Below are 27,873 nucleotides of genomic sequence, written 5' to 3'. Positions count from 1 at the left end.
ATTAGTTGGTTTTCTAGCATCTTCTGAGAGGCTTCTCCCTGCTTTTACATAAAAAGATATAAGTGAGGATGCAATCCCAGCACTTTGGGAGCCCGAGATGGGTGGATCACGAGGTCAGGAGATCGAGACCATCCTGGCTAACACAGTGAAACCCCGTCTCTACTAAAAAAAAAACAAAAAAAATTAGCCAGGCGTGGTGGCGGGCGCCTGTAGTCCCAGCTACTTGGGAGGCTGAGGCAGGAGAATGGCGTGAACCTGGGAGGCGGAGCTTGCAGTGAGCCGAGATTGCGCCATTGCACTCCAGCCTGGGCGACTGAGCAAGACTCCGTCTCAAAAAAAAAAAAAAAGAGGCTATAAGTGAGGATAAATATCTATCTTTATCCTTTGACTTGATTTGGCTATTTGAGCCGTGAGAAGTTGCCCACACGTGTGGTGGCTTTCTGTCCGGTAGTGAGTGGTTTGGAGGAGACAGCATGGAGGAGTGCTGTGACGCCATGTAGGTAGAATGAACGCACACTTTGGATTCAGGTATATCTGAATTTCTATCTTGGGGTTGCCACTTCCTAGCATGTGACCTCAAGCATGTGACTTGACCTTTCTAAGCCTAAGTTTTCCCATAAGTGTGGTGAAAGTTAGTAATGCCTATCTTGTAGGGTTCTTGGCAGCATTAAATGAGATTATAAGGGGCCCAGCCCAGGTCCTGGCTTATGTTGAAGGTCTGGGAAATGCTTTTTACCAACATTTTAGGAAATATAGCCTCCTTTTCCATTTTTCAAGTAGAAATTGGCTTATTGAAGTCTGGCAGTCTGCCATTGTCCTGTGGGGCCTTAAAGGCTAAGACTCTTTGGGGAAGGAAAGTGGGTACACTGAGGCCTCTGCTAAGATGACAAAGTTGGTAGGTGCCAGGAGCGTGAGTCCCCATCACCTTTGGTTGGAGGAAGCTGATGACATAAACTCTTCCAATTAGGTGACTGAGAGTTACATCAGGCTGGCTGGGCTCTAGCCTTGCCCTGACCTTGGGCATGTTCCAAGCACCAAGATGCCCTTCAGAGCAATCCAACATACCAAGGTTGTACTTTCTCCCCCTACACTTCCTTCCAGAGGTATATACTGTGTCTGTTAACATATAGGTTGCTTTATACACTTTATACCCTAAAGTAAAAAGTGTATATTGTGACTCTAACTGGTTTTTGCAAGACTTTGCAGTGGCAAGTTATGTATGAGGACAAGGAGTTCAATACTTACATTTCACAAGAGAAAAACTGAAACCCAGGTTCATTTACTCTTTCTCTTAAATATTTTTGAGTGCTTACCATGTACTGGGTGCTAGAGAATCTGTGCTGAAGCAGATGTATAATCTTTGCCCTGATGAACAAAGAGGGTTAACTGCATATGGGCTAAGGGGAAGAAGAGGGAAGTGTAGGGCCTGGAAGAGCATATGGCAGGAGGTGCTCCCCTAGCCGCGGGATCAGGGAAGGCCTGCTTGCCTGAAGAGGCGACATCGATGCTGAGACCTGAAGGAAGATGAGTCAGCTAGGTGCAGGGAGCTGTGGGAAAAGAGGGAACTGTATATGGGAAGCTTGGGTGAGGGCAGAGAGAGCGTAGGGCTTTGGAGAAAGAAAAAGGGAGTTTGGATTGTTAGAAGCCGGGACCAAGGGCAAGATTAGAGGCAGGGATGGGTCGGTTCCTGCCAAGCACATAAGCCATGCTAAGGATTTGAAAGTTTTATCTCAGAGGGCAGTGGAAGCCACTGAAGCATTATATACAGGGAGTATAATAGGTTTACATTCTAGAGGAATCACCCTGGCAGTTGAGTGGAGAATTGACAGCAGGTAGAAGATGGGAGTGGGACCAGGGAGACCATTGAGAGCCCATTGAAGTTGTTCAGGAAAGAGGTGACAATGTTGTAGGCTAAGGCTATGGCAGTAGGATAGAAATACGGACAGTTTGACCCATTTGGAACTTGGCATCCTCTATACTCGGAGGGTGGTGAATGGAGGCCAGTCCTGGGCTCAGCAGCTTCCCTGGTGCAGAGCTGGGTCTAGATTTCTGTGAGTGGGTGATTGTATTACTCAGCGCCTCCCTCTACTTGTCTCAGTAACAGGAACAGTTGTTCAGTAACAACTCAATGGTGGCATGTTTTCAGGAGCATTAGTTATAGGTCAACTTTGTGACCTTTTGCTTCTCACTATTCTGCCAGCCTTGTCAATAATAGGTGGCCACCAGGCATCGTGGTTTTGGGATGTCAGGAGACACTAATAGTTCTTCTGCTTGTATTGGGCTGGGCGGGACTTGAAGGGTAGGTTGGGATTTTGGCTTTTCTTTCAACTTCTTTGTGCCTCAAATTTTCTAGACCACTGAGAACTGATAGCAGATGTTTTTCAAGTGTTTTACCACCTAAAAATGTAAGCATGTGAAAGGGATTAAATATTAATGTGTTCTTTACCAATGCATTGGCAACATGGTGTTTTATAGGAAGCAAATCTTCACACGATAAAATTAGTCCCATATCCACTCATTTTAAAAATTATCGTCTAGTGTTTTGAACTGTAACCCTGATGCTGCAGAAGAAATACCAAGAGGGATGATGGCTTCCTGAGGTGGGAAGGAGTGTCGATTTGTGGCCTATTGCTAGGAAGGTATTATTTGTCAGTTGGGAGTGACATTTGGCTGACTACTCATGTAGAATTGATCAAAGTGTATTAAGTACAGGAAGGTTTGTTTTTTCCAGAAAGTTCAGAGCTAGTGGGCACTGGTATTGTTTTAGTGGCTCAAGAATGTCACAGCTAAGGTCTCTGTGATTCTTTAGGCCTTTTCCTCATGGTTCCAAGATAACTGCTATAGCTGGTGCCATCACGTGTGCATTCCAGGCAAGAAAGAAGGAAGAAGAGAAGAGGGATAGTGGGACGCACCTTCCATTGCACCTGGGTAGTCCCCTTTGAAGAGCCCACCAATGAACTCATTACTCTCATTGGCCATCCTCAGGAGTAAGAGGCTGGAAAAGAAGAGTTTCAAGTTTTTGTTTTGTTTTTTTTAGCTCAGTTCATTGTCATCCCAAGAACAGGGTTTCTGTAAGTAAGGAAGAGAAAGGGGACACATGCTGCCACAAACAGACAATCCTGAAATCAAGAAAGCCCTCTTTTTTTTCATACCTTTGTCTGTCTGGTCTGTGCAGGCCATTGGAAATGCTAAGACCACCCGCAATGACAACAGCAGCCGTTTTGGCAAGTACATCCAGATTGGCTTTGACAAAAGGTACCACATCATCGGGGCCAACATGAGGACCTACCTCTTGGAGAAGTCCAGAGTGGTCTTCCAGGTGAGTGAGAGGACTTGAGCCCTTTTGTGTATTTCTCGTGGACAATTAACCTTACTTCTGCTCCCTGCCCCACTCCCTGGGCCCAAAGAGAATCTCTCTTGTGAGCCTGGAATTGAATGTAGTTGTTCTTTTGGTTCTTATCTTTTATCAGTAAGTGTTCATTCAGATGGTATAGGGATTAGATCTCAAAAACCTTTATACAGTACTGTTTTTAGATTCAATCAACAAACACTGAATGCCTATTATGTGTTAGCTCTGTCCTAGACACCAAAGATACAGTAAAGGACAAGACAGACCTTTTCCTTATGGATTTTAAAGTCTTATCAGGGGAATGTCATAAATACAGAGTCTGGGTTTTAGGTTTCCTGAAAACTTCCTTATTTAGTAGGTTTAAAAAATAGATTATACTTGGCTGCCTACTTTGTTTTCTTTTCAAATAAGTGGATGTCCCACTTTTTAAAAAAAATTATACTTTAAGTTCTGGGATACATGTACAGAACATGCAGGTTTGTTACATAGGTATACACGTGCCATGGTGGTTTGCTGCACCCATCACCTCATCATCTACATTAGGTATTTCTCCTAATGCTATCCCTCCCCTAGTCTTCCACCCACTGACAGGCCCCGGTGTGTGATGTTCCCCTCCCTGTGTCCATGTGTTCTCATTGTTCAATTCCCAGATGTCCCACTTTTCACCTGACTTGATTCTTCACTGTTCTTTGCTTACCTTTAATTTCCTCCTGCCAGCTACTCTTTGCCTCTTTGTAATCCTTCTCCTCCTCCACCCTGACTTTAGTGGGCTTGGTGCAACTCACAACGCCAACAAAAGTCCTCCTTCAGCTCCCTTTGCCCTCCCATCACTGAACCAAGATGATGGTTCAGGTCCTGGTTTGAGTCTGCGGCAGACTCTTGCCTTGGGTTAAATGGCTTCCTGGTCGTCAAGCTTTAGCTGCCTTTAAGGAGACCTCAGAATTGCCTCAGCTGTTTGTTTCTTGGTGACATCTCCATGCTGATGATAGCAAACATCTAATGAATTTTTTAACCAGCTCCCCATGCTTTTGCCTGTGTTTTATCTGTACGTCACAGGTTGGCTTGATAATCCCCCCATCCTGCTTTACACCACAGCCAAGGGAGCAGCTTGCTGGGTTGGGTGTGGGTCTGATGTCTTGGTCATGGCTCTTTCCTGGACACCCCTGGAGCTTCCCTCTTCCTTAGCTCTCTTTGCTCAGGCCTCCTGAATCCCCACACCCACACCCACCCCACTGGTGTAAGGCCAGTCCAGCTGCAGGTGTTCCCCAGACATCCTGTCTCACTTGTGGGCCTTTCCTGTCTGCCCAGCCTGACCTGATGGGCATGCACAGCTTCCACTTATCTCTGAGCCTCCCAGAGGAGAACAGGAGCTCACAGAAGGGAACTGACAATCCATGGGACATCAACCAAGCAGCACAGAAGACCAAATAAGTATTTGTTGATTGACTGACTCACCATTTGTGAAGAGCAATGATGTCCTATATAGAAGGAAAAAAGAAAATACATACATGCTTTTGCATAAGTCAAGACATATAAATCCTCAGGTTGGAAGAAGGCCCCATAAGAGTGAATAGAAAGTCGGAAAGTGGGAATTGAAGGTGGCAGAGGTGTGGAGGAAAACACTGGGAAGAGTGGGGGGCTCAGCCTCCACCACCTGGAGCACCCTGGGATTAGAATGGCAGAGGGAATGATCTTAGAGGTCACTGCCCTAAAACTGCTTCACTTCTTCCTCCTCCAGGCAGATGATGAGAGGAATTACCACATCTTTTACCAGCTCTGTGCTGCTGCCGGTCTTCCAGAATTTAAAGAGCTTGCACTAAGTAAGTTAACAGGTGCATGCCTATCCTCTGGGGTGGGCTACTGCTCCAGTGGGTGCACAGCTGGGGGCTCTGCTCAAAGCCCTCCATCATGGATTCTTGTCTCGGCTCTGCCTCTTATGTGGCCATAACCCCTAGGCCTCTCTAAATTTCACTGCTCAATTAGTAAAAGAAGGTTAATTGTACGCAGTCCACCTGGCACAGAAAGGTGTATGAGAGGATAAGAGGTAGGGGTGGAAAAGTGTTTTGCATGGCATGGAAGTCTTTTCATGTTTTATTATCCTGAAAGATATGTTTGCACTTTAAGCATCATAGGAAGTGTGTCCCAAACCTAAGAATCTAGAGATAAAAGTAATATACATCATGTAATCATAACCAGCATGTTTTAACTCATAGTTAAGCATTGAGGCAAAGAGAAAGGGGTGAGGATAGAGCAGAGATAAAGCGGGGGTGGCTCTAGAGCCATATGGATGCAGTATGGCATGGCCACAGAGGATAAGAGGGGGCTTTGGCATGTGAGACTCTGGACTGCCAGGCTGTCTGATCTCTCCTGGACTGGCATGGAAGCTTCTAGCACATCCTCACTGGAGGGAGAGAGATGGAGCAACCCAAAGTGCCTCTCCACAAAGGCTGAGGGGATAAGGCACCTTGTCATCATCCCCATCAGATGAGCACCACCCTTTGTTTCCACTCCTGCTGCTTCCTGAGGGGTGTTAGCAAGTTTCATTTGCTTTGAGGCTATTGATGTGGAGCCAGTGGAGTAGTGAGCAGGCTTTAGTTCTTGACTCCATACCACAGAGCAGCTCTCCTTGGGTCTGGAGCCTTTGGCCCTTCTCTGTGTGGGGCCTTATCAGGTAATGACTGATTTTTGCTGCTGAGTCTTCAGACACATGTGTAAAGAGGGCAAGCCTTGAGCCCAGCAGCGTCTTGGTGTCTGCCACGCTTCCCGTCCCTGTCCTGCTGTCTGTGTTTTGGGGGCATGTGGGGAGGTCCAGTACTAGCAGATGGTATGAAGATCCGGGTGTCTAAACAGGGTAGTTGGTCTTTGTGCAGCTGTGCAAGAAACAGACTTCTGAGGCTTGGCTGTCTCTGATCCAAATCCTGGCCATCCTAAGAGTCCAGCACCAGACCCACCTGTGCTCCCAGTAGCTGAAATCCATCAAGTGGTTTCAGCGCAAGTCTGCCCTCATAACTCTTACTTGCTTATGAATCCCTGTATCTTCAGTGCTTGTACCATGCAACTTAGCAATAATTCTTGCATTTGTTCATCAAACTCTATTCAGGCCATGTTAGGCCCCAGGGATCCTGCAATGAGCAAAATAGTTGTGGGTCCTACCCTGCTTAGCTTGTCAATTATGATGCAGAGTGCTAAGGGCTGTGCTGAAGGAAGCAGAGCTGAGGAGGGCTGGGAGGCTCCCCCTGGGAAGTAATATTTAAATTGGGACCCCAGGGAGAAAACTCTGGCTGACGTCCATTGTTAGTTTTGTCCTGTTCTCCAGCTGGTCAGTGCTTGCAAGTCTGATTTTCCCAGGAACACGATGAACATGATAAAATCCTTGAGGACAAGGAGTATGTGTTCCCTGCTAAGCAAAACAGGTGCTGAGCACTCTTTTCACACTGTCCTGAGCTGGAGCCTGTGGCTCTGAGGGTGGCTGTCAGTCTCAAGCAGCCAGGTATGCCTCCATGTTAGGGGCCACTGCCATCCTCCTCTTTCCTTCCCAGAGCAGAACATAGGCCTAGCAGGGTTTTCAGGGCCAACTTGCAGGAGGTCAATTTTTTTTTCCTCAGGTCAGTTTTGTAGAAAATAAACAAATACTGGCAAGACCCATCTGGATGATTTGGATCACTTGTCCCAATTGTAATTCTAAGGTAATGGGGAAGAAATCCTCCTAAATTTCTTTTTCAGTTACATTAGTCATATTGAGGTTAAACATGATTTCCACTTATTCCCTGCCTCTGCAAGGTGCATGGGCCCCAGGATGCAGTGCTTGAAACTACCCAATTTAATCAGTTTTTTCCCCCACTCTTTCACCTTCATGTGCCCTCTGAGAATATTTTGGAGTGAAACAAGAGCCTTTGACGAGCGCTTGTGCTCTGGTGTCAGGCTGTCCTCGGCCTCATGGGTGGATCGGCTGAGGGCCCTGAAGCTTGGCATTTAGGTCCACTAATAACCCTAGTCGAGTAGCTGAAAAGAGCAAATACATGGACTAGCCAAGGGCTCTAAGTGAATATTTGGACCTGCTTCATATCCTTCTTCCTCCTCTTCACCCAAAACATGCAATTCAAATGCACACAAGTCTCTGCAGGAACCCTTGGCTTGGTGTAAATTTTGTGCATTTGTCTGAGAATGGAGGGTGCAGATTTGCATCCAGTTGTCCACAGTCATCTTCTGCCCCATTGTTGGTGGGCCATTGCATTTAAAATGACCTCAAGAGAAGATTTTTTTTTAAAGTCCAATGAATAATTTGTTAAGGTGTGAATAAATGATGGTAAAAACCATACAGGCCAAGGTCAATACCCTAGAATAACCTCCTGGCCCTTTTGTGAAGTAGCTGTACTCTACCTTCCACTCACAGCTTATTTCCTCCCCATCTCTGTCTTCCAGATACACCAATTTCTGGTGGTACATCCAGTTGTAATGGGCCCATTTTCCCTTAAATACAGCCTTTAGGGGATAAGAAGTAAATTCCTTTTCTTCTTTTTCATTTCCGTGGTTGTATGGATAGTTTTATAAACAACTTCTCTGGCCTTGCATAGGTCAGAGCGTAGCCTCCCCAGGTGATGTGCAAGCCCATAACCATGGCCTTGGTGGTCCGGTGCTCTAATCACTGGGTTCACATTCTCCTCTGTGTTCTGTTGACTGCCTGATCCAATCTCTGCCTGTTGAACTAGTTAATAGGAGGTTTGTGGTACATTTCTCCTTGGGAATTCTTGGTAAAGAGAGATCTAAACTGGAGGATGAGAGAAGTTGCTTTGGGATGGGATAGTCAGTGTTCAGCTTTAGTTGCTTTGGGATGGGATAGTCAGTGTTCAGCTTTATGGGCCTGAAAGGAGGGCTGAGATCCAGGAAAGCCAAGCAGGTGGGGGAAGACTGAGTCCTGTTTGGATGTGTCTTATTAAGAGGGTCCAGAGAGTGATGTGACGGAGCTGATTGCAGACCTTAACGCATATGGAAAGATGATCATTTTGATTGGTTTCAGATCATTCAGTAGAAAATGCTGTAACTGATCCAGGTGGCCCCTGCAGTAACAAGCCTCAGCCTGAGGAAGTTGCCCAGCTGGGCCTGAGTTGGGGAACTGGGCCTGACTTTGGGAACTGGGATCTGGGAAGACGGGGTGTCTGTCTGATTCATAGCAACATCAGGCAGTAGGGCCTTGGCTATTGACAATGAAAGGTCTTCGAAAGATGCTGAAAATGCCTTCCTTCCAATATGGAAGTCTAGTCTCCTCCTTTGGAGTCTCATGTGACTCTTTCTGATGTGTTTGGCTGACACTTGATGATGAGTTAGTTTGTATTTGTGGCAAAATCATGAGATGCCATAGATAAATTGTCGTTTTTCTACAATAGGGTAATCAAGTAATGGAATCCCAGGCCTGACCAAACCCTGGGTGACCCTGGGCACCCCTTAAACCCCATGTTACTCAGTTTGCTTTTCTGAAAAATGGGAGTAAATAATATAGACGGTCTTCTTCGGTGGACACTGTAAAAATAATCAAATGAGATACTTTGAAAGGTGAGTGTAAAGGGAAAAAATAATTGGTACTTTTATTAAGCCTTTGAAACTGTTGTATTGTTCTGTACTGGTGCTTGCTGAGTGATTAGGTAAGAAAGAGCTAAAATGCTATCTTCTACAAAGATCTGATGTGGTTTTCCTCATTAAAATGTGCTTCTGCCGAGGCTGTGAGTAACCACAGGGCTGGAGTCCTTCTTCTCTCAGTTCAAGTGCCTTGGCCACTGGTCCTCAGATTTTGTTACTCCTCCAGGAAAGCTTCACTCACAGAGTACAACTGATGTTTTGATTATTTGTGTCTGTGGGCAGGGTCACCTGGTGGTCATAGTTCAGGTTGTGTAGTCAGACTGGGGTCTAGGGTTGAGTTCTGTCTCTCCTTGGCTAGGCCTGTCCATGTATGCATAATGGACTGGAGGAATGGGCAAAGCTCAGTATGGCTTGGAGCATAGGATGCAAGGTGGGACATGGGGGGAGGTGAGGAAGGAGAGGTAGGCAGAGACCACTGAAGGCATGGACAGAGGGAAGAGCTGATGCATGATAATAAGGAAACTGGTGTATCTGGAACATAGAGATGGGGAAGGAATAAGCCATGAGTCTGGAGGGTATGCGGTGGCCACTTCACAAAAGGGCCAGGGGCTGTCCTAGGGTATTGACCTTGGCTTTGTGAGCAGTGGGACCTCTCAAAGGGCTTTTTAAGCGGAGGGGGTGGTATGATCAGACATACTAGCATTTTGGAGGTGGATTCGAAGGGACGGGTGCAGAAGCAGAGAGATTGAAGTAGTGTCTTTTTCAACAATTCTGACAATGGAGCTGAAGGGCAATGGCAATCAGGATGGAGAAAGGAGAGAGACTTCAGAAATTCTTGAGATCGAATTGCAAGGACAGGTGTTGAAAGAGCATTGGGAGTTGCAGTGAAGCTGCATCTAAACACCTTTAGCTAATGTGTTTCAGCCCTGCATGCTCAGGTCCAGGGAAAAGAATTTAGGGTTTTCAGGGAAAAGGAAACTCGGCTAGTGTCTCCTTTTTACATCCTATCAAAACCAAACGTTATACACTTAGAACATGAAGTACCAGGCAGGATAGTACCAGGCAGGATAACCATACAAGTACCATATCTTGTGAAAGATTTAAGCAGTTTTTAAGGGTAACTTCGATTACATGCAATTGTTGCCTTAAATGCTCACTTTTAAGCCCTGCTTCCTCCTAAGCGCTAATTCTGCCGTCCTCTTTATAGGGCAGATACTACCCAGGGCTTGTTGCATTTGTGTCCTCTTCTAAGCTTGGCTCTGAATTTTAAGACACCACCTGGGCCCTTCCTTGCCAGCTGTCCCCTAGGCTGTTACCAGAGGCCTGACTGAAGAAGAGTTAAGCTGGGGGATGACAGCACACATGTAAGGGTATCAACCTCCATTTGTGCATGTCCCCAGAGAGTTCAGGTGTGCCCAACTTTGTAGAACAAGTGAACAAAAAAACTGTCACCTCGGGCACATCACTGTTCCTCATTTGTCAAATGAGCTTGTCAGACTGAGATTATGTAAGTCTTGGAAGTCCGGTTCTAGGGTGGGGATACATTTTACTTGTATCAGATCTTTTTAAAAACAAATCTGTGATGAATCCTATTAAATTGAACTGTCTGTGACGTATATGCCTTTTGTGTTAACATATGTTTCCCAAGCCAATTTTACATAAATACAGCAGCACATTTCTGTCAGTGTCGTATAATTTTCTTGTACTATTCAGTTTTCTCTCCCATTTGCCATTGTGGATAAAGACTATTTTAAAGAGTTTCACATCCAGCTGGGCCTAAAATTTGGTCTGGGATAGCTTGCTAATGGAGTAGAATTTTCATGGGTCACGATCTGTGGGATGAACTGTCTTCCAGTGTCTCATGCCTTATTTCCTCGCCCCCCCACAGCAAGTGCAGAGGACTTTTTCTATACATCACAGGGAGGAGACACTTCCATCGAGGGTGTGGACGATGCTGAGGACTTTGAGAAGACTCGACAAGCCTTCACACTCCTCGGTAAGGAGCTTCTGAGTTGGGGAAGCAGGCCCCAAGGGCTGATGGCACGGAGGGTAGAATGCAAGGCGATGTCCCACTGTGCTTGCCAGCAACCTGCAGGAGCTAACGGGAGATGCACTCTTGCCCCTGGTGAATGTCATCTTACTGTCTTACCCATTCCAACCCTCAGGCTCTAGAACTTAAAATTCGGAGCTTCGTTGCCTTTTTAAAAAATAAGGTTATGAGAGTCCCTCTCCCAGGCACTGTGCAGTGTCCTTTTCCACTCGTGCAGGGTGTTGGAACCAGTGGAGACAAAGCAAGTGTAGCCACGTCTTCTCGTGCTGTGGTCTGGGCTCAGTGTGCTCTAGCAGGAAGAACACAACGTTGCGCCCACCCAGTGCACCTGTGCACCACAGCATGAAATCAGAGTTGGAAGCAGACTGTGAAGGTCTGGCAGCTGCATCACACATACAGCGTTAATTCTGTCAGCTGTTTCCATATAGAGCTTTAGCATTGGAATCCTTCAAACAAGAAGTTCTCTGTCCTTCAGGGGCATAAGGGGACAGTATGACTGGAGGAAATTGCCCTGCTCCCCTGCCACTTTTGGGGGAGAAGCGGTAAAGTAGAAGGTAAGCCTTTCTCAGTTGGGAAATTGAAGTGTTAAATTCCTGGGACCTGCAGCCAGAAAAAGGAAAGCTCCAGAAGTCAGCCTGAAAACCCAAGTGGCGCAGGATGGCACTTGTGTCTTCCCCAGCCCCTTCTCTGAAAGAGACAGAACATTTGGCTTCTGAGCCATGTGACTAACCCAGAGCAGCATGTTAGGTTCTTTGGAGGTCAGGGAAGTTCTAGCCAACGTCCAAATAAAACGTGGTCAAACAGGACACACCCTAACCTCTCTATGGGGAGGCAACCAGACCCTTATTTGCCACACTCCCAGAGCCAGTCAGTTCTCTGGGAAACTGGTACATAGTTCATGGGTACAAAAGACAAACCCTATCTGTCAGTCAGGAGACACAAACCACACTGGTTATTCCAAAATAGAAAAATTAATATAAACAATTGTTAACTACAGCAGTAGCAGGTGATTGACTACAAAAGGGATAAATGAGGACTTTATAGAGGGTCCAGAAGTAGCAGGTACAAAAGAACAGCTGCTATTCCTGGCGGGGGCCGGGGTGGGGTGGGGGAGATGAACAGCCAATAAAGGTAAGAGAGGCCTCCATCCTAGCTGAGCTTTAGTTCACTTCTAAGAGGATGTGATGAAGAAACTTGCCCAGAGGATGCAGGCCAGAGCTGGTTTGTACAAGCAGGCTGTAGGTGCCCCAAGGTGTAGGGGGCCAGAACTGCTCAGAAGCCACTGCTGATGGGGAGACAGGCCTGAGGGCAGAGCTGGAGCTCATCTGGAGGTTTCTGGGCTCCCTGATAAATCATGATAACTATGGAGGACCAGAACCAGAAAGGGAATTGTCTTCATGTTCTGTTGCCTTGCAAATTGCCAGAATACCCTCTATTGAGCAAGCTTGACATTCTACCTGTAGGCAAAGGAGAAATGTTTACAAGGCCCAGCTTCAGTTTGATAAAGCAGGGCAAAGGGGATGCTTTGAAGCTGAGAGATAAGTTGATAACTGGCATCCCTGACTTCCTCAGCACTACATGCCTGTTCTAGTCTCCAGAGTTGGGCAGGTTTGGAGCAGACTTGACAGTGTGCAGGATACATTCTTCTCTGAATTTATCAGAGAAAGGAGAAGGCGTCTGGCAGCTGCTCTTGTAGTGCTGATGTGGGCAGTGGGCACAAGCTGATATAAGGAGAGGATTGCTCCCTCCAAGGCTCTAAGGAGACTGGATACTTTAATGCTCAAAGCAAATTGCTTTTGTAAAACTAATTATTGTAATAAGACTTTCTTCTCTATTCTTTAATAAACATGTCCCTTTTTTAATTGCAGGGGTTAGCAAACTTAAAGGATAAGATAGTAAATTTTTTAGGTTTTGTGGGCCATACAGTTTGTTGCAAAGCATTCAACTGCTGTTTTGTGAAAGTAGCAATAGACAGAATGTAAGAGAGTGGGCATGACTGTGTTCTAATAGAACTTAGTTATGAAAACAGGCTGTGGGCCATAGTTTGCCAACCCCTGTTTTACTCCTTAGGTCTGATTGATTGATTTTTGTTTTTAGATTTTTTGCTTCCCATAGCGTGAGGTACCACTTACTCAAAGAATCCCACAGCTGGAAAGGATGTTCTTTCTCATCAGTGTAGTGCGAGGATCCTAACTATTGTTAGGATTCAGTATTCATTCTGTGTCTACCACTTAAATTCCTACCATGACAGGGTGGTTAGGTCTTTGGAAATTGACAGGGCATTGGTTCTCAAGAGTAAACGAAGTAGGCCAGGTACAGTGGCTCATGCCTGTAATCCCAACACCTTGGGAGGCTGAAGCAGGAGGATTGCTTGAACCCAGGAGTTCTGGGCAACATGGGAGACCCTGTCTCTACAAAAAATAAAACAAATTAGCCGGCCATGTTGGCACACACCTGTCCCAGCTACCCAAGAGGCTGAAGTGGGAGGATTGCTTGAGCCCAGGAGTTTGAGGCTGCAGTGACTGTGCCACTGGACTCCAGCCTGGGCAACAGAGCAAGACCCTCTCTCAAAAAAATAGATAAAGTAGAAAAGCTACTGTCTAGGGAGTATATCCCTCTTGTTCTGTGATGGTACCAGCACCCAGCTCCTGTCTAGTACTTTCAGTGGGACTTGACTTAAGAGCAAGATACTCTAAGCTCAGACAAAAAACCCCGGTGCTTTACCTCCTACAAGTGTGCATAAGCGCCTAGCTTCCTGTCTTGTCCTGAATACCAGCCTCTGGCTTTAACCTGTCTTCCTTTCACCAGGTGTATTCAGTTATGCTGAACCAAGATGGATGCTTAAATTCTTTGGTGTTTTTTGGGGGGGATTTTTAGGCTAATACCAAGTATTCGAATAATGCATATGTTTTGGTAGCTGCAAATACTTGCAGCCTGTGTAGCAGCCATTGATCCGATCATTCTACCATTTAGGTTTCTGAGCACCTGCTATGTTCCAGGCAGTGTTCAAGGCCCTGGGAATCTAATGTTGAAGCAAGAACAGGGATTCATTATATTATTTACTTTGTTATTCTTTACTTTGTATGTTTTGAAATTTTACATAATAAAGTAAATCTATGATGCTTACATGGTAGTGGCCATCTAACATAAAAGCCTAGAGTTAATGTTGCTTGGGTTGTCCACTTTGTAGATTATCGGGGGAAATTTTTTAATCCTAGCATGGCACATCTGTGCCTCCCATTTTTACAGGTGTTACTGTTTTTTAGCCTGAATAAAATATTGCCTTAAAAAATAACTGCAGCTGGGAGGAATGGGGAGAGCAGCTGTATTTCTTAAACTAAGTGGAAGGTTCACTGGTATTCATTCTATTGTTCTGTAGTCTTTTAAAAATGAGTCTGAATCATTTTGTAAAAATGCCAATGCCTTGCAAACTAAATACAAATTAAGAGATTATCCATGCCTTTGATGATTCATATACGTAAATAACAAATCTGACAACACGTGATTGCTGCCACAGTGGTTCTGGGGTCAGTGTGCCTGCCTATGACAGTGCATATAGTGTGGCAAACAGTTGCTCCCATCTGGGGATGGCCAGGGGCCAGCTGGCCATCCAGCCCCAGAACAGCAATCCCAAGAGAAGTTTCTCCTCTTCTTCCCTCATTGGCACTGGGGATATGTGTCACAGATGTTTACAGGATATTATGTTGGAGAAAAAATGATTGCAGATACATGACCATTCTTATTAAACTCATAAAAACATCCATAAAGTGTTTGGTTGAAATGAAGCCCAAAATGAGCCTGCAGGATTGCTGCCTCTCCTTTGCTCTTTGAGAAGTTAAAATGGCAGCATGACCCATCTGGTTTGGTCAGAACGATCATAGTGAAGATATTTTCTTTTTAGTCCAAGGAGCCCCTTTGCCCTCTGAGCTGTTACTGTGAGTGGTAATTACTTGGTGAGGAGCCTGGATCATTTTAGGAGTCATCGGGTCAGAAAGAAAAATCAAACCTTATTTAAAAAAAAAAAAAAAAAGTCCTTAAAAGGGGTAAAATGTCCTTTCCGTCCGACCATGGATACTGAGTGTCATCCATTCATTTTTCTTTTCCAGGAGTGAAAGAGTCCCATCAGATGAGCATTTTTAAGATAATTGCTTCTATCTTGCACCTTGGAAGTGTGGCGATTCAGGCTGAGCGTGATGGTGATTCCTGTAGTATATCGGTAAGTTGCACACCAACACCAGAGATAAAATGTACACAATTTACCCTGTTCTTACAGCTTGATATGACTGAAATGTGTCTTTCCAGTTAGAGGACACTTATAGGTTATTTATTCTTAACAGTAATGGTTTCTGTTCACTTGCTGATAATTTTTTAAAAGAGCCAACCCTTTAAAAATCAGCTGCCATCAAGTTTCTGTTGCCGAGGTCAGGGAATGTAGTGGCTATTTGATAAATTCTTTTTGTTGGGTTGATTTCCCAAGTATCCTGAAGTACACAGAATTCTGCTTGTTGTCAATCGAGTACTTTCTGAGTGCCAGACTGAGGTCCCCACTGCAAGGAGATGAAAGGGCACAGGGCACCGTACCTGGTGATGCTTCAAAGGGGCTTACAGTCTAATTGGGTGGACAAGACAGGTGGCAACCCTTGCCAAGATTCTCACAGCACAAGGCAGGCTGTTAAGTGAGACATCCATGTGAAAGTACTGCAAGCTGTTAAGTGCTCCGTGAAGGCTCATAATGAAGGTTATTTTCCTGATGCCCAGTGTAGTACTGATATGTGGTAGATAAATGTCTAAGTGGATGGACGGGTGATGGAGTAAGCACCAGGGAAGTGGCACCCACAGCAATTGCTGTGCCTTCTGGAATTTAATGGTGTTGGGAAAAGCTAAAGCTGGTATTCTAACCTTGGATAGGTGAATCTGCAACTGTTTATTCTATACCTCTTGTGCCCATTTGTGGCCAGGTTCTGGGGAGGTACAGAATATGATTCTTGCTTCCAGGGACTTGGAATTTAAATAACCAGACACTGGAAAAATACAAAAGACAACACTACCTGAGGACACGTGTCCATGCTGCTCACAAGCTGATGCTTATTCAATTGAGTGGACGTAAATTAACCTTCTGTTTGTCTAGAGTTGGGGGTTATGAGAAGTTCAAACTGGCCCTGTCTTCAGGGAGAGGAAGACCTGAACTGTAGCTGGGATTCAGTAGAGCTCATTGTGTATCATCCATGGACAGATACACAATCTGTGGGGAATGATCTAGGATTTGAGAGGGCCCCTGGGCCTGTCTGGCCTGCTGCCGTCCCTGGCGTGGACTCTGCAGCCTCGTGAGAGCCTTGAAGCTCCCCTGTCGGGCCCAGTGGAAAAGGAGGAGGTGTTGGTGCTGGTAGTGTTAGGTGCCCTGGAGCTGTTTTGGACATCTCCTGCTTATATACCTGTGTGGGTGCTCACCTTAGGGGGAAGGAGGGCATGGTACTGTGGAGTTGGCAGCAGTGATGCCATGGGAAGGACTGTCATGTTCGGAGGAGAACCTGTGGCCCAGGGGGTGGTGGAGGAACCTCCAGTGCAGGTCAACCCTCCCATAATCTGAGTCTTCAGGGCCAGTGATATATTGTCCCAATGTCTTTCCCCTGATGAGCAAGGCATAGAACATCTGTGCCTCCCCATGCACACAGCTCAGTCAATGTCCCGTGGTTCCTTAGGGCAGTTGTACTCTGTGTCAGGGACAGGTGAGATGAGGAACACCTGCAGTGACCAAGGCCTGACTGAGGCTGGTAAGATGCAGGAAAGGTGACAGATGTGCCCTGTGGTCTGTGGACCTCCAGCCCACCCAACACCCTGCTCCTCCCCAGGCCCTTCACAGGTCACTTTTTCTTTCATGGGTTCTTACCTCTCTGTGGGGCTGAGCATTGTGTGTGTGTGTGTGTGTGTGCGTGTGTGTGTGTGTGTGTGTATTACTTGCTGCCTGCCTTTCTCCTTTGTGACACTCCAAACTCTGAAAGAGTAGGGTCAGTTCTCGCTCTTTATTCTATCACCAGCATCTACTGTGGTGCTCAGCACTCACCAGGTACCCAAGAATTAGATGGATGGATGACTGAGGCTCTCCAGGCCTCAGGCGTGGCACACAGGAGAGTAACAGTGGATGGGCAACTCTGAGATCTTAGTGAGGCTGGTGGTTAGCATGAGAACCAGGGCTGGGGAGTCCCTGGGCACCTACCTGCATTGGGGGGTGAGACCAGCAAAACTAAGGCTTGAGCCTGTAAGTGAAGTGTCTCTGATCTTATAGTTGACCCTCTACACCCAGCCTCTGGAGAACGTTCAGGTGAGAAGGGAAGTGAGTGTTTATTAGGACTGTATCTGTTGGGCTCACTGTTCTCCCTCTAGTACCCACTGAGTGTTTATGTGGAGATAGTATGAGGGTGGGAACATCAGGGCCTCTTAGGAAGGCATGGATGGAGGATGCAGGTGGTAAAGGGGGCAGGAGGGAGGAGGCCTGAGAGGTTGAGGTTTGGATGCTACCTGGTGTGGCAGCCCTTTCTCTGCTAGGTGGCAGGAAGTTCCAGAAGGCATTTGAGTGCAAGTTTGTGATCTAGGCTGGTCTTCCACTGTTCTGCAATCAGAGCTGTACAGAGAACTAGTGGACAGCAAGGACTCTAAGTCGAGATGGCCAAGGTTCATATCCTGATTCTTCTTGCTGGATGTGTGACTTAGGGCAAGTGTGCTAACCTCTCTGTTTCCTCTTCTGTAAAGTGTGGATGACCACCTGCCTCAGTGCTGGAGTGAAGATCCCAGAAAGCCCTGTGTGGAAAGATTTTAGCACAGAGCTCGTGGTGAGAGAGTCTTTGTCCAATATCAGCCTTGTTATAGCCAGAGTGGACCTTAAGAGCATCCCTCTTGCTGTACAGGGAAAGAAAAAATAAGGCCCAGAGAGGGGAACCTCTTTCTCTGAGGTCAGAATGACAATGGCAAAGGTGGGACAGGGCCCAGGCAGTGTTCAGTCCCTTTCACTCCTGCCAGCCCGGCTTCCTCGGCTGGACTACAAGTCCTTGGGGAGGAGACTGCCCTCTGCTTGCCTGGTGAGCCCCATTGGTGCCTTCACAGTGCCAGGCACAGAATGTGTGCTTGAGAGATGCATCGTTAATAGTTGCTACCGAGAGCCCCACTGTTTGTGGTTTATTCCTCGGGCACATAGGATGGGCCTCCTATTAGAAAGGCTGTCTTTCCATACACAGTGTGCCTTCTGCTCAGTAGTTTTTATTTTTAATTAAAGCATGAGAATGTGCTCCATGACTGCCAGGGTTACCTTGGAGATGCAACAGCATTCAATTTGTTTCTTGAATTTAGCAATATGGGCCCATAAAACTGATCTGCTACCTATGATGTTGGCTATTTTTAATGGATTTAGCATCATTTAATTTTGCCTAAATGTAATTGCACGATGTTAAATCAGTTTCAGTCAGCACCTTCAATCAACAGTCGGAAGAGGGTGAGAAAATCAAGCCCCGCCCCACTGTGGTGGATAAAAGCCGGTCCCCAGGGTGGTTTCTCAGACAAGTCTCTAACTTGTGCTTTCTCCACTGCACTCACAGCGCGAGGCCTCAGGGAGGGGAGGGTGCCCATGGGCATGCCTTGGGCAGTCATGGTAGCTGCTGGCAGGCCACTTAAATGTCAGGGAATCCATCTGCAGTGCCGTGCCTGGCAATTAAGAATTTCTTGGAAATAGGTCAGATGAACAAATTGGACGCTTGCCACCTCTGAACTTGTGCCTGCCAAGCGGTCCCCAGGCACTTAACTCTACCACATATGGCTTTATGTTTAGGGGAGCGGGGGAGACAGGTTGGCTTCAGAGAAAAAGGATCTTGGCTGGGAGAAGTAGCCATGGAAACTCTCCGCTGAGTGTGAAAAGATGGGGGCTTCTCCACACCCACCCAGCCCAAACCAAGCTGATTGTCCTGCTGGGCTGGGGTTAGGAGCTCTGGGCCAGAAGGCAGGAGGCCTCACTCAGCTTCATCTGAATAATAAGGGACATTGGATTAGAATGCAATTTCTTAAGAACATAAGCATTCTCTGGTCAAATACATTCCAAAAATGCTTCTTAAAACATCTATCTCTTGGTGCTACATGGTGTATTAAACCAGTTCAGCTGTGTTTAACCTGGTCCTATCCTCTCCTTCTGTTAAGTAAAGCCAACTAATGTTCTTTGCAACTACTGTTCCATAAACCATACATTGGAAAAACACTGGCCTTAGTGATTTTGGATTCTATTATTCTGGTGTTCTATTATTTTATAACTGTTTTGGGTAGATGGATTTTAAATATATGTAGGAGGAAAAAATTGCCTGGGGATATGGTGTTAAGGGAAAAATAATACAGTTATCTGTGTTAATTTTCATTAAGCCCTCATTTAAATCCTACAAGACAGCCTCATCAGAAAATGAGTCCCACAGCAATTGAGGGCCATTAGGAGATGGCACATCATGTTCTGAAGGATTCCCTTTCAGCCTCAGCATTAATAAGCTTTCCAGTAGGCTTGAGGCTGGGCTACCAGCTTTCCCAGATGGATTCAGATGAGGAAATGAATAACAGGTGAGAGAATGAATAACAACGATGAGCAGGTTTTCTCAGAGTGCCCCAAGTGGGCTGCAAAGATTATCCAAGGAATTTGTACATTTTGGTGAAAGAAGACAAGACCCTGGGGGAAATGTGGTTCTCCAGTGACTCAGATGTCAGGTGATGTGGTTGGTATTTGCGTGAATGAGGGTCAAGACTCACACATAGTCCCTAGAAGCAGCTGGGTAGGCAGGAGATACATCGGGCAGGACAGTGGTAGAAGCCTTGTGCTGGGGGTGGGATGGGGGCCTGGTTGAGTAGTTGTACCTCTCTGGAGCTCAGCTCAGCTTTTTGCCTGTAGGAAAAGAGGCCTATACTGGAGGAATTCCAGTTTCTTTCCAGCTCTGAGCATGTGTGATATTATCAGTGGAAGTGTTCCAGATGATCTTCCCAGGTCAAGATGTGGTCCATGGGTTTGCCATGTCTCTTAGCTTTCCACGCTGAGGAACTTTGTTTACATACTTAAAACACTTGCTGCTTGGGGGAAAAGAAGTTCAGTTTCTAAGATTTTAGCATCACTGAGGCTAAGAAGAAAGCGAGCCTCCTTGGAAGCATAGGACAGTGCAGGGTCAGTGCTGGGAGTGACATCGTCCATTGCGTTTCAGCCTCTCACCCAGCACATCTGAACCACTCACTGGTATTATGTACAATTTCAAAAACTCCTCAAGGTGGTTCTCACTTAAGCTACCCACCCAGAAGAGAATCATTGATCTGGCCCATCATGTTATTTTACAGAGCAGGGAACTGACTTCTAAGGGAGGGACATGGCTAGTGCCTTCGAAGGGCCCATCCACCTTAGGAGCCTGGGGCTTGTTTCTGAGCATACAGCTGGTTAGATGGGGTGGGTCAAAGGCAATGCCTGTAAGTGAGGAATTATAAGAGAGAGGAAGAGAATTGCTTTCTGGGCTGTGGGTCAAGCACTGCATGCATACCTCAGCAGATGCAAAGTGCATTTGGTGTGGATCTGTTCGTTACTCCGAATGGATTGCATGGTCATAAGCGCTCAATTCTCTTTCTGTTCCCTTCACTCCGGGACTCGCCTCTTACCAGTTACTCAGCAGCAGCCTGGCATGGAGGGAGGGGACAAAAAAGATGGAGAATGTTTTGGTTTTTAAAGTCCTATAATTTGATCATTAGCAGGTGGAATGATCAGTTTGAGCATTGCTCTCTTATGGGCTCTGTCATCTCCACTTAGCAGTGTGTGTGTGTGTCTGTGTGTGTGTGAGAGAGACTGCTGGGCTGGCAGCAGGGGATGTGCTGGGATTCTGGAGGGCTGGGAGGCCTTGAGTTTGGCTTGTTTTCCCTCTGGGCAGGAGGGTGGAAGACATTGGTGGGGGGCGGCTTGTCTCCCACACTCCTCCTGAACCTATCTCCCCCATCTCCCACAGCCCCAGGATGAACACCTAAGCAACTTCTGCCAACTGCTAGGGGTGGAGCACAGTCAGATGGAGCACTGGCTGTGTCATCGCAAGCTGGTCACCACCTCGGAGACCTATGTCAAGACCATGTCCCTGCAGCAGGTGATCAATGCGCGCAACGCCCTGGCCAAGCACATCTATGCCCAGCTGTTCGGCTGGATTGTGGAGCACATCAACAAGGCCCTGCACACCTCCCTCAAGCAGCACTCCTTCATCGGGGTCCTGGACATCTACGGGTAGGCCTGCCGCCTGTCTCACTCTATCTGCTACCTGGGAGTGGCTTCCTGCTCATACTTTACAGCCAGCGGGGACATTGGAGAGCTTCCTGGTGGTTCTCAACTTAGGGCAGTTTAAAATGTGTGGGGCCATTTTTAGTTGATTAGTTGACACAATGATGGGGCCTGAGGCCAGGGAGGCTTAGTAGTCTATAATGTAAGGGAACAGTCCCCAAGCAAGAATGGACCTGTCAAAACACCAGGAGTTCCCCAATGAGAAACCCTGTAAGCGTCCGTTTTTACACCTGAGAAAGTGAGGCCAAGAGAGGGAAATGACCTGCCCAATGTGATTTTGCAAGTTACTATGAGAAATGGAACTTACATTCAAGTTCTGTATCTCAGTAATGTTTTATTTCAATCTACCATTTGACCTCATTGACTGTAACAGTCAAGGTGGCTATTTTAATACCATAATTTTGTCCAGTGCTGTGCAGATTTGTGTTGTGTGTGGTCATTCCTGGGAGGTTTCTCTTCCTTTCAGAATTCCAGCCTGATTGAAAGGACTATTATTTATAACTTTATTTTTGGCAGGGAGAGCCACCGTGGTGTGGTGAAAGTGTACTTGCCTAGCCATCAGGAGACTGTCCCCAACCAGCTGAGTGAATCTCCACAGATCACAGCCCCTCTCTGGGCTTTCATTTCATAGCTTCAAATGAGGTTTTGAGCCACAGTCTCCTTGAGGTTCTTTCTAGGTCCTTGTTTGAAGTTAACACGAACTGGGTTGCAACCTGCCTTGCACTTCTTTTCTGACCAATGTCCTGTCCTCTTTAAGCTAACAATAGACTAAATCTTCCTGGATCTTTAAATTATAGAAGTCATGGCATCTTAAAATAGAAATTCAGATCCATAGAAGTGAAGCGTCATAAGAACAGTGACACTCTAGTGCGAACAACTGCTTAGCAGGCTGGAACTCACCCGGTACTCACCTTATGATGAGGTTGGAATAAAGTCCAGTCCCCTGTAGAAGCGGCCACTTCCCCATGCGGCATGCAGAGACAGGCTCTCCTAATTACATCTCTGATGCTGTTGCTCATCCCTGGGTTTCAAATTGAACTATGTTGCATGCTAGGGAGAAAGAAGACAATCTTTGTGATTTCTGACATCATAAAGGCCTCAGGAACATGCTAAAGAGTTGTCTCATGCACGAGTTAAGTAACATAAGAGGCATCAGAAGAAATTGTGGAAGGGTCTATTTGAGGGTTCGGATGCTTCGTGCTGTACAAGTTTCAAGGCTGGAGAGGACACGCTTGCACAGTCGGGAAAGCTTTATGTGGGAGCTAAGATTTGAACTGGATCGTATAAACAGGGGTAGAATACGGAAAGTGAGGGAGGCACCTTTGACAACAGGAGTGCAACCAAGATGTGAGGAAGGAGCAGTGTGAAGACAAACCTCCTTGCTGATAAGGAGCTCACAGTGGAGAATCACCGAGAGCGGGAGGTGAGAAGAGGCATCCTCCCCAGGCCTTCAGCTGCATGACCCCAGGAAGGCCCCTTCTCCTCTGGTCCATCGAGTGCCTGCCTTGTGCTCAGCTCTTGTAGTTGCTCTTGGGAGAGTGTAGAACAGTGTGCTCTCTGGGAACTTCCAGTCTCATTGTCAATCATTAATTCTGTGTTGTTCTCTCTACTTTGAGTATTTTCAGGTAATTGGATATCCCAAAATACTGACCTTTCGGTATTACCATCCAAGTAAGACCTGGGGAAACCCAAGCTGACCCAATTCCCTTAATCCACTTGTAGAAGGATGTAATTTTACTGAGGTTTTGATTTAGGAAGATTAACATGCAGACTCGTCAATAGCATGTAAAAATTTTGATTTCTGTACTACTGCTACATAAAATACCATGCCTCAGTTCTGTTGTATTTATATATCATCTTAACAGTGCCTTGAATTTAAATAGTCTGCTTACTCCCTTCCCTGTGATCTTCCGCTGGGTTTTTTCCTGTTCTTAGGAGGCCTCTGTGAGCTGGGCTCCTGGGGCTGCTGAGTCCGCAGATGTCAGCCCAGTTTGTGCAAGCTGGGATTTTATGTTTATATTTGCCATTTAATTTTTGTAATTGTTTGTTTTCTCTAACATCCTGTGACTGCCCAAAGGGGAGAAATAGATCGCAAGGATGGCTTGTCTGGTTTGAAAACAATAGTTTTCTGTGAATGGGGTGGCAACCTGGAGGACTTGGTCTCCTGTTCCTAGTGCCAACTCCTCACTTGTGTCTCCTTCATCTCAGAGTGGCCTCCGGGCTCCTTTGAGACGATCTGACAGCTCTTCCATGAGGGCAGGGTCCCGACACAGGGCCATCAGCATAAGGCCATTTTTGGGAATTTTCCTACCCTTTGTGCTTTCTTCCGGGCATGCTATGTTGTTTTTTTCTTAATCTTTATTCTTTCTCAGAAGGCAATTCACTTTTTTTGTTATAAAGTTGTCATATTTTAAAAGTGACTATTCTTCTTGAGAGAAATAAGTCCCCATGCACAGTTACTCCTCTGTAACTCAATGCAGTGCTGAGTTCACACTCTCTCTGAGTTAAGGATAATAAGTTAGATACAAGGGAATTCAGAGTGAACAAGCTAGCTGTGTGCCTGGGCCATTGGTTGCCAAGAAAGCACTTACATACATGCCCTAAATATGGAAGTGCATGCTACTCAATGGTCTTATTCACCAAGAAATTTTACAAATGTGGACTGACCCAGGCTCTCTTTCTGGTAAGAGGGTATGTAATGAACTCTTAGGAGAATTCTTAGGAGATTAAAATCAACAAATTAACAGAAGAGCAGGTGGCTTGAGTCTGGAGGTACTTTCTAATCTATCAGGTCAGTGACATCATTTCTTAATCTGGGAGAAAACAACACAGAACCCTGAGTGGAGACTTGGGATAGCTTGTGTGAGCCGTTTACTGTCACCTGCCCCTTTCCACTTACAGTGTCTTATCTGCCTTATTTCCCTTGGACTTCACATACCTTCCAGAAACCCACCAAACCTGCCTTTTTTGTTTTTTAATGTGATCATTTCTTGGTTACCTGGAAGTGGGCATCACACTCAGCCCCACTTCTCGCCCTCTCTACTCACCTCCTTCCCAGTTCAAACTCACTCCACTTATTAGGCTTTATTCTATTCATGACTGTGGAAAGTGATTCTAAGGAGCTTTTCATCCTCTGTGGCATAAGAAAACCCAAGCGTTGTTTATTTTTTGAGTTTTCTATTCATATCCCTGGCCATCAAACCCTGGAGGAGAAGACCATCTGTCCATTGTCTCACTCCTTCTTAGCGGGGGTGTGGGGATGCCTGGGTACCCATAGAGGATGCCCTGGGGCTGACCTGATGTCTTTGATTTTCTCACTTCTCCTTGTCTCTTTTGAGCGAGAGTGGCAAAAGTGGAGTCCAGAGAGAACAGAAAGAATACTGGGATGAGTTTCTGAATACAGCCAGCCACATCCAGGAAGTGGAAGAGAACAAGGCGTTGCCTCCCTCTCAGGTTGGAAATGTGCAAAGCTAGGAAATGAGGGTGGAACTGCCCTTCTTCACCTTGACCCCACCAGTGGCCACTGATTTCTTCCACTGGGATAACTGTCCCTGGATGAACTGCAGTGCCTATCTAGGGCATTCCTGGCCTGCCAGTGAAGCTCACTCATGAACTGAAATAATTCTGTACCAAACATGAGCCACTCCACTTTTTCCTATAAATGTGTTAAATGTTACTACAGAATTCACAGCCAGAGTGAATACACACTCACTTCTCCCTATAAGCAAGCAGTACACATGCCAGCATCATATACACACATTTCTCCCCATCGCTGTGTTATGACTCATAGTTAGCTTGTAGAGGAGAAAGGCTGTGGGCTCCTAAACAAATTAGCATGGGCCACAGCTGCTTCCACCATGACTGTGGTGAGTGCTCTGCTCAGAGGCCCTTCTCCAAGGCTTTTCTCAATGGTTCCAGACCCCCAGTGTCTGGTGGAAGCTTCCCTACATCTTGCTCCTCTGTCCCAGCTCCACAAAAAGTGCAAAGCAAGCAGTACCCAGAGCAATTTAGCCACCCCAAGCTGAGCTCTTCACCTTAACCAAGGATCTGTGAAGTCGCCTTCAGGGTATTTTTGACCAGGCAGGGCATGGAAATTAATAGGGGAGATCCTGGCAGCTTTTGGCTGGGATTCCCTTTCCAGGTTGCATTAACCTGCATTTGCCTCTCTAGGCCTGATTAATTGCAGTCTCTAATCCTTTATACTTCTCCTCTCCTTGAGTCTCTAATCCTTTGTTCCTATCCTCTCCTTGAGGCAACAAGAAATAAATGGCTTCAATTTGGGAAAAATACACATTTACTTGTCTTTGATTTCAGCCTTCAAGATGCCAAGGTAGCAGAGGGCTTTAGCTATGGCCAGCCCATTCTTGCTGAGGACAGTTGGCCTGGGAGCAACACAGGCTGTAGCAGATTCATGTGTTCTGCTGCGGAACAGTTGGGGAGAGAATGGGGTAGAAGGCGGGGAAGTTTTGACCCCAGGAAGCAGGACATAGGATTTCCTGGGATTTTATATACTCCTCAGTCCTCTGTTACTTTCTTGTGGTACTTCCTAATAATAAATTAGCATCCAACTCTATTCGGTGCTCTTTAATGTTATGTTTAAAAATGCTTTTAAGGTCAGGCGCGGTGTCTCATGCCTATAATCCCAGCACTGTGTTGTTAATGGTGGAGGGTGTCCAGGTTCTTGGCGTCTTGAACAAAGAATTGGACAAAACGCACAAAGCAAGGAAGGAATGAAGGGATTTATTGAAAATGAAAGTACACGCCACAGTGTGGGAGCAGGCGGAATGAGTTTTACATATTCATTTACAAGTTGTTACATATTCTGGATATTAATCTTTTATCAGAAATATGATTTGCAAACATTTCCTCCCATTCTGTAGGTTGACTACAATGATATATTTTTAGTAAACTTCTTAGACCCACTGTTCACCTTTGTTTGGTGGGGAAAATATATTTTTTTCTTTAGTTTTCTTGGTCTCACTCTCCAAAATAAACATAAATAACCTCAAAGCTGCAATAGTTATTTGGAGGCTATCCATCTCCTCTCTAGCCAGTATCAAAAGGTTTCACAGAAAATGGAGGGGGAGAAATCAGTGATTGCATTAACCCTTCAGCCTGTGACAGTGTCTTAGCCCTGGACAGCCCAGAAGATCCCTGGACATGCCTTCTTCAGGGAGGACATGCATGGCTGGCCACAGTGTTCTCAAACCTTGCAGATCATGGGAAGCTCTTGGCTTCACCCTGGAGTCTCCCAGCCTCCTAGGAAAGCCTCATAGCTCAAGAGGGCTCTAAAGCCAGGCTCCACCTTCGCGAATTGTTCTGAGATGGCCCTTTGGAGCGTGCCTGGAGCCTGACACCACTGTGTGCTTCTGAGGCTCAGATGAAGTTCCATTTTCTCTCTGTCCATGCCAGTACTCCCACACTATGTGGCAGGCCAGGTCTCACTAACGCAGGCCTCTATAGCAACTGTTTCAGTACTGAGTGAGTGGTTAAGTTAAATATTAAAAGGTAAAAAAGTCAGTGCCCTCATACAAAGGCTGGAATGTAACAAGAGCCCACCAAGAGTCTTGCCTAGGCCCTTCCTGGGCCTTAAAGCATGACAAAATAAGGAAGGAATTCTTAACAGGACCCGTTTAAGATTAAACAAGTTTTATTGTGGGTCTGAAGAAACTCCCCAGGCCTCTAGAAACAAGTTTATTGGGGGGCCTGAAGGAACTCCCCAAACCTCCGTGATTTAGCAGGAGACAAGATAAGGGTAATCACCCTAGCACCTGGACCCATTTAGCTTAAGTAAATTTACTGAGGCTCCAGAGGAAAGTCTTAAAGACTCAGATCTTAGTTATAGATTAGAAGTTAATCACTTATGTCTTTGGATGAATGTACACTTACATGTAGACGTATAGCTTAGAAGGTATATAAGCTCTGGAAAACTTTGTAATTTTGAGTTGGGCTGGCGATAATTTCCAGGCCTTCTCCCTGTAACTGGTTGCAGAAAGTAAAAACTCTGTTCCTCCCCAGCTCATCTGCATCTTATTATTGGGCCACGAGAATAAGCAGCCTGACCCTCAGTTTGGTTTGGGAACACTATGGCCTCATTGTCTTCTAAAAGCCTACAGCACATACAATTTCTATTCCTTGGGGAGGCTCTCATGTACTAGTTTCCTATCGTCTGCCCAGTAGCTCTTCTGGGCAGGGACTGTGGCTTGCTCATCTTTGCAGCCTTCATAGTTTGGGACAGTTGGCTGTTAGGTTGGGAGAGGATCACCATATAGTGGATGTTTTCCTGTCCTGCGTTGGAGTTTCAGGCCTGAAGATGAGCTGGGAATTGGAGCATTTGGCAAACTGAGTGGATTTAGGTCCTCAAGAAGAATAACTGACCTTCACCTTGGGGTTTGAACAGTGCCTGGGATTGTGTTCTCTCTAAACTAGTCCTGGGTGGCATCTAGGCACAGAGAAGCACCTGAGCAGAATGCAGGCCCCACCATTCCAAGGTACAGCCAACATCCCGAGGTTGTTCAGTAAAGAGATCAGAGGGGTTGGCCTTTCTGACAGACCCAGGGTGGCCTTGTGAGATTTTATAGGCTT

The 27,873-nt window shown here is 46.1% G+C and overlaps 1 protein-coding gene across 2 annotated transcripts in view; it reads left to right on the top strand.

The window, feature by feature from the left end:
- MYO5B (myosin VB) overlaps positions 1 to 27,873 on the top strand; it is a 370,702-nt gene that overhangs the window by 200,055 nt on the left and 142,774 nt on the right. For both annotated transcript variants that reach the window (XM_024235813.3, XM_054537888.2), the window contains exons 6-10: positions 3,176 to 3,319; positions 5,088 to 5,169; positions 10,812 to 10,919; positions 15,080 to 15,189; positions 20,969 to 21,234. In XM_024235813.3, coding sequence (XP_024091581.2) covers positions 3,176 to 3,319; positions 5,088 to 5,169; positions 10,812 to 10,919; positions 15,080 to 15,189; positions 20,969 to 21,234 — 710 coding nt within the window. The remainder of the gene's footprint in view (positions 1 to 3,175; positions 3,320 to 5,087; positions 5,170 to 10,811; positions 10,920 to 15,079; positions 15,190 to 20,968; positions 21,235 to 27,873) is intronic.

This window comes from Pongo abelii, chromosome 17 (assembly GCF_028885655.2).
Source record: "Pongo abelii isolate AG06213 chromosome 17, NHGRI_mPonAbe1-v2.0_pri, whole genome shotgun sequence".
Classification (NCBI taxonomy): Eukaryota; Metazoa; Chordata; class Mammalia; order Primates; family Hominidae; genus Pongo; species Pongo abelii.
This window is presented reverse-complemented; position numbering and strand designations above follow the sequence as displayed.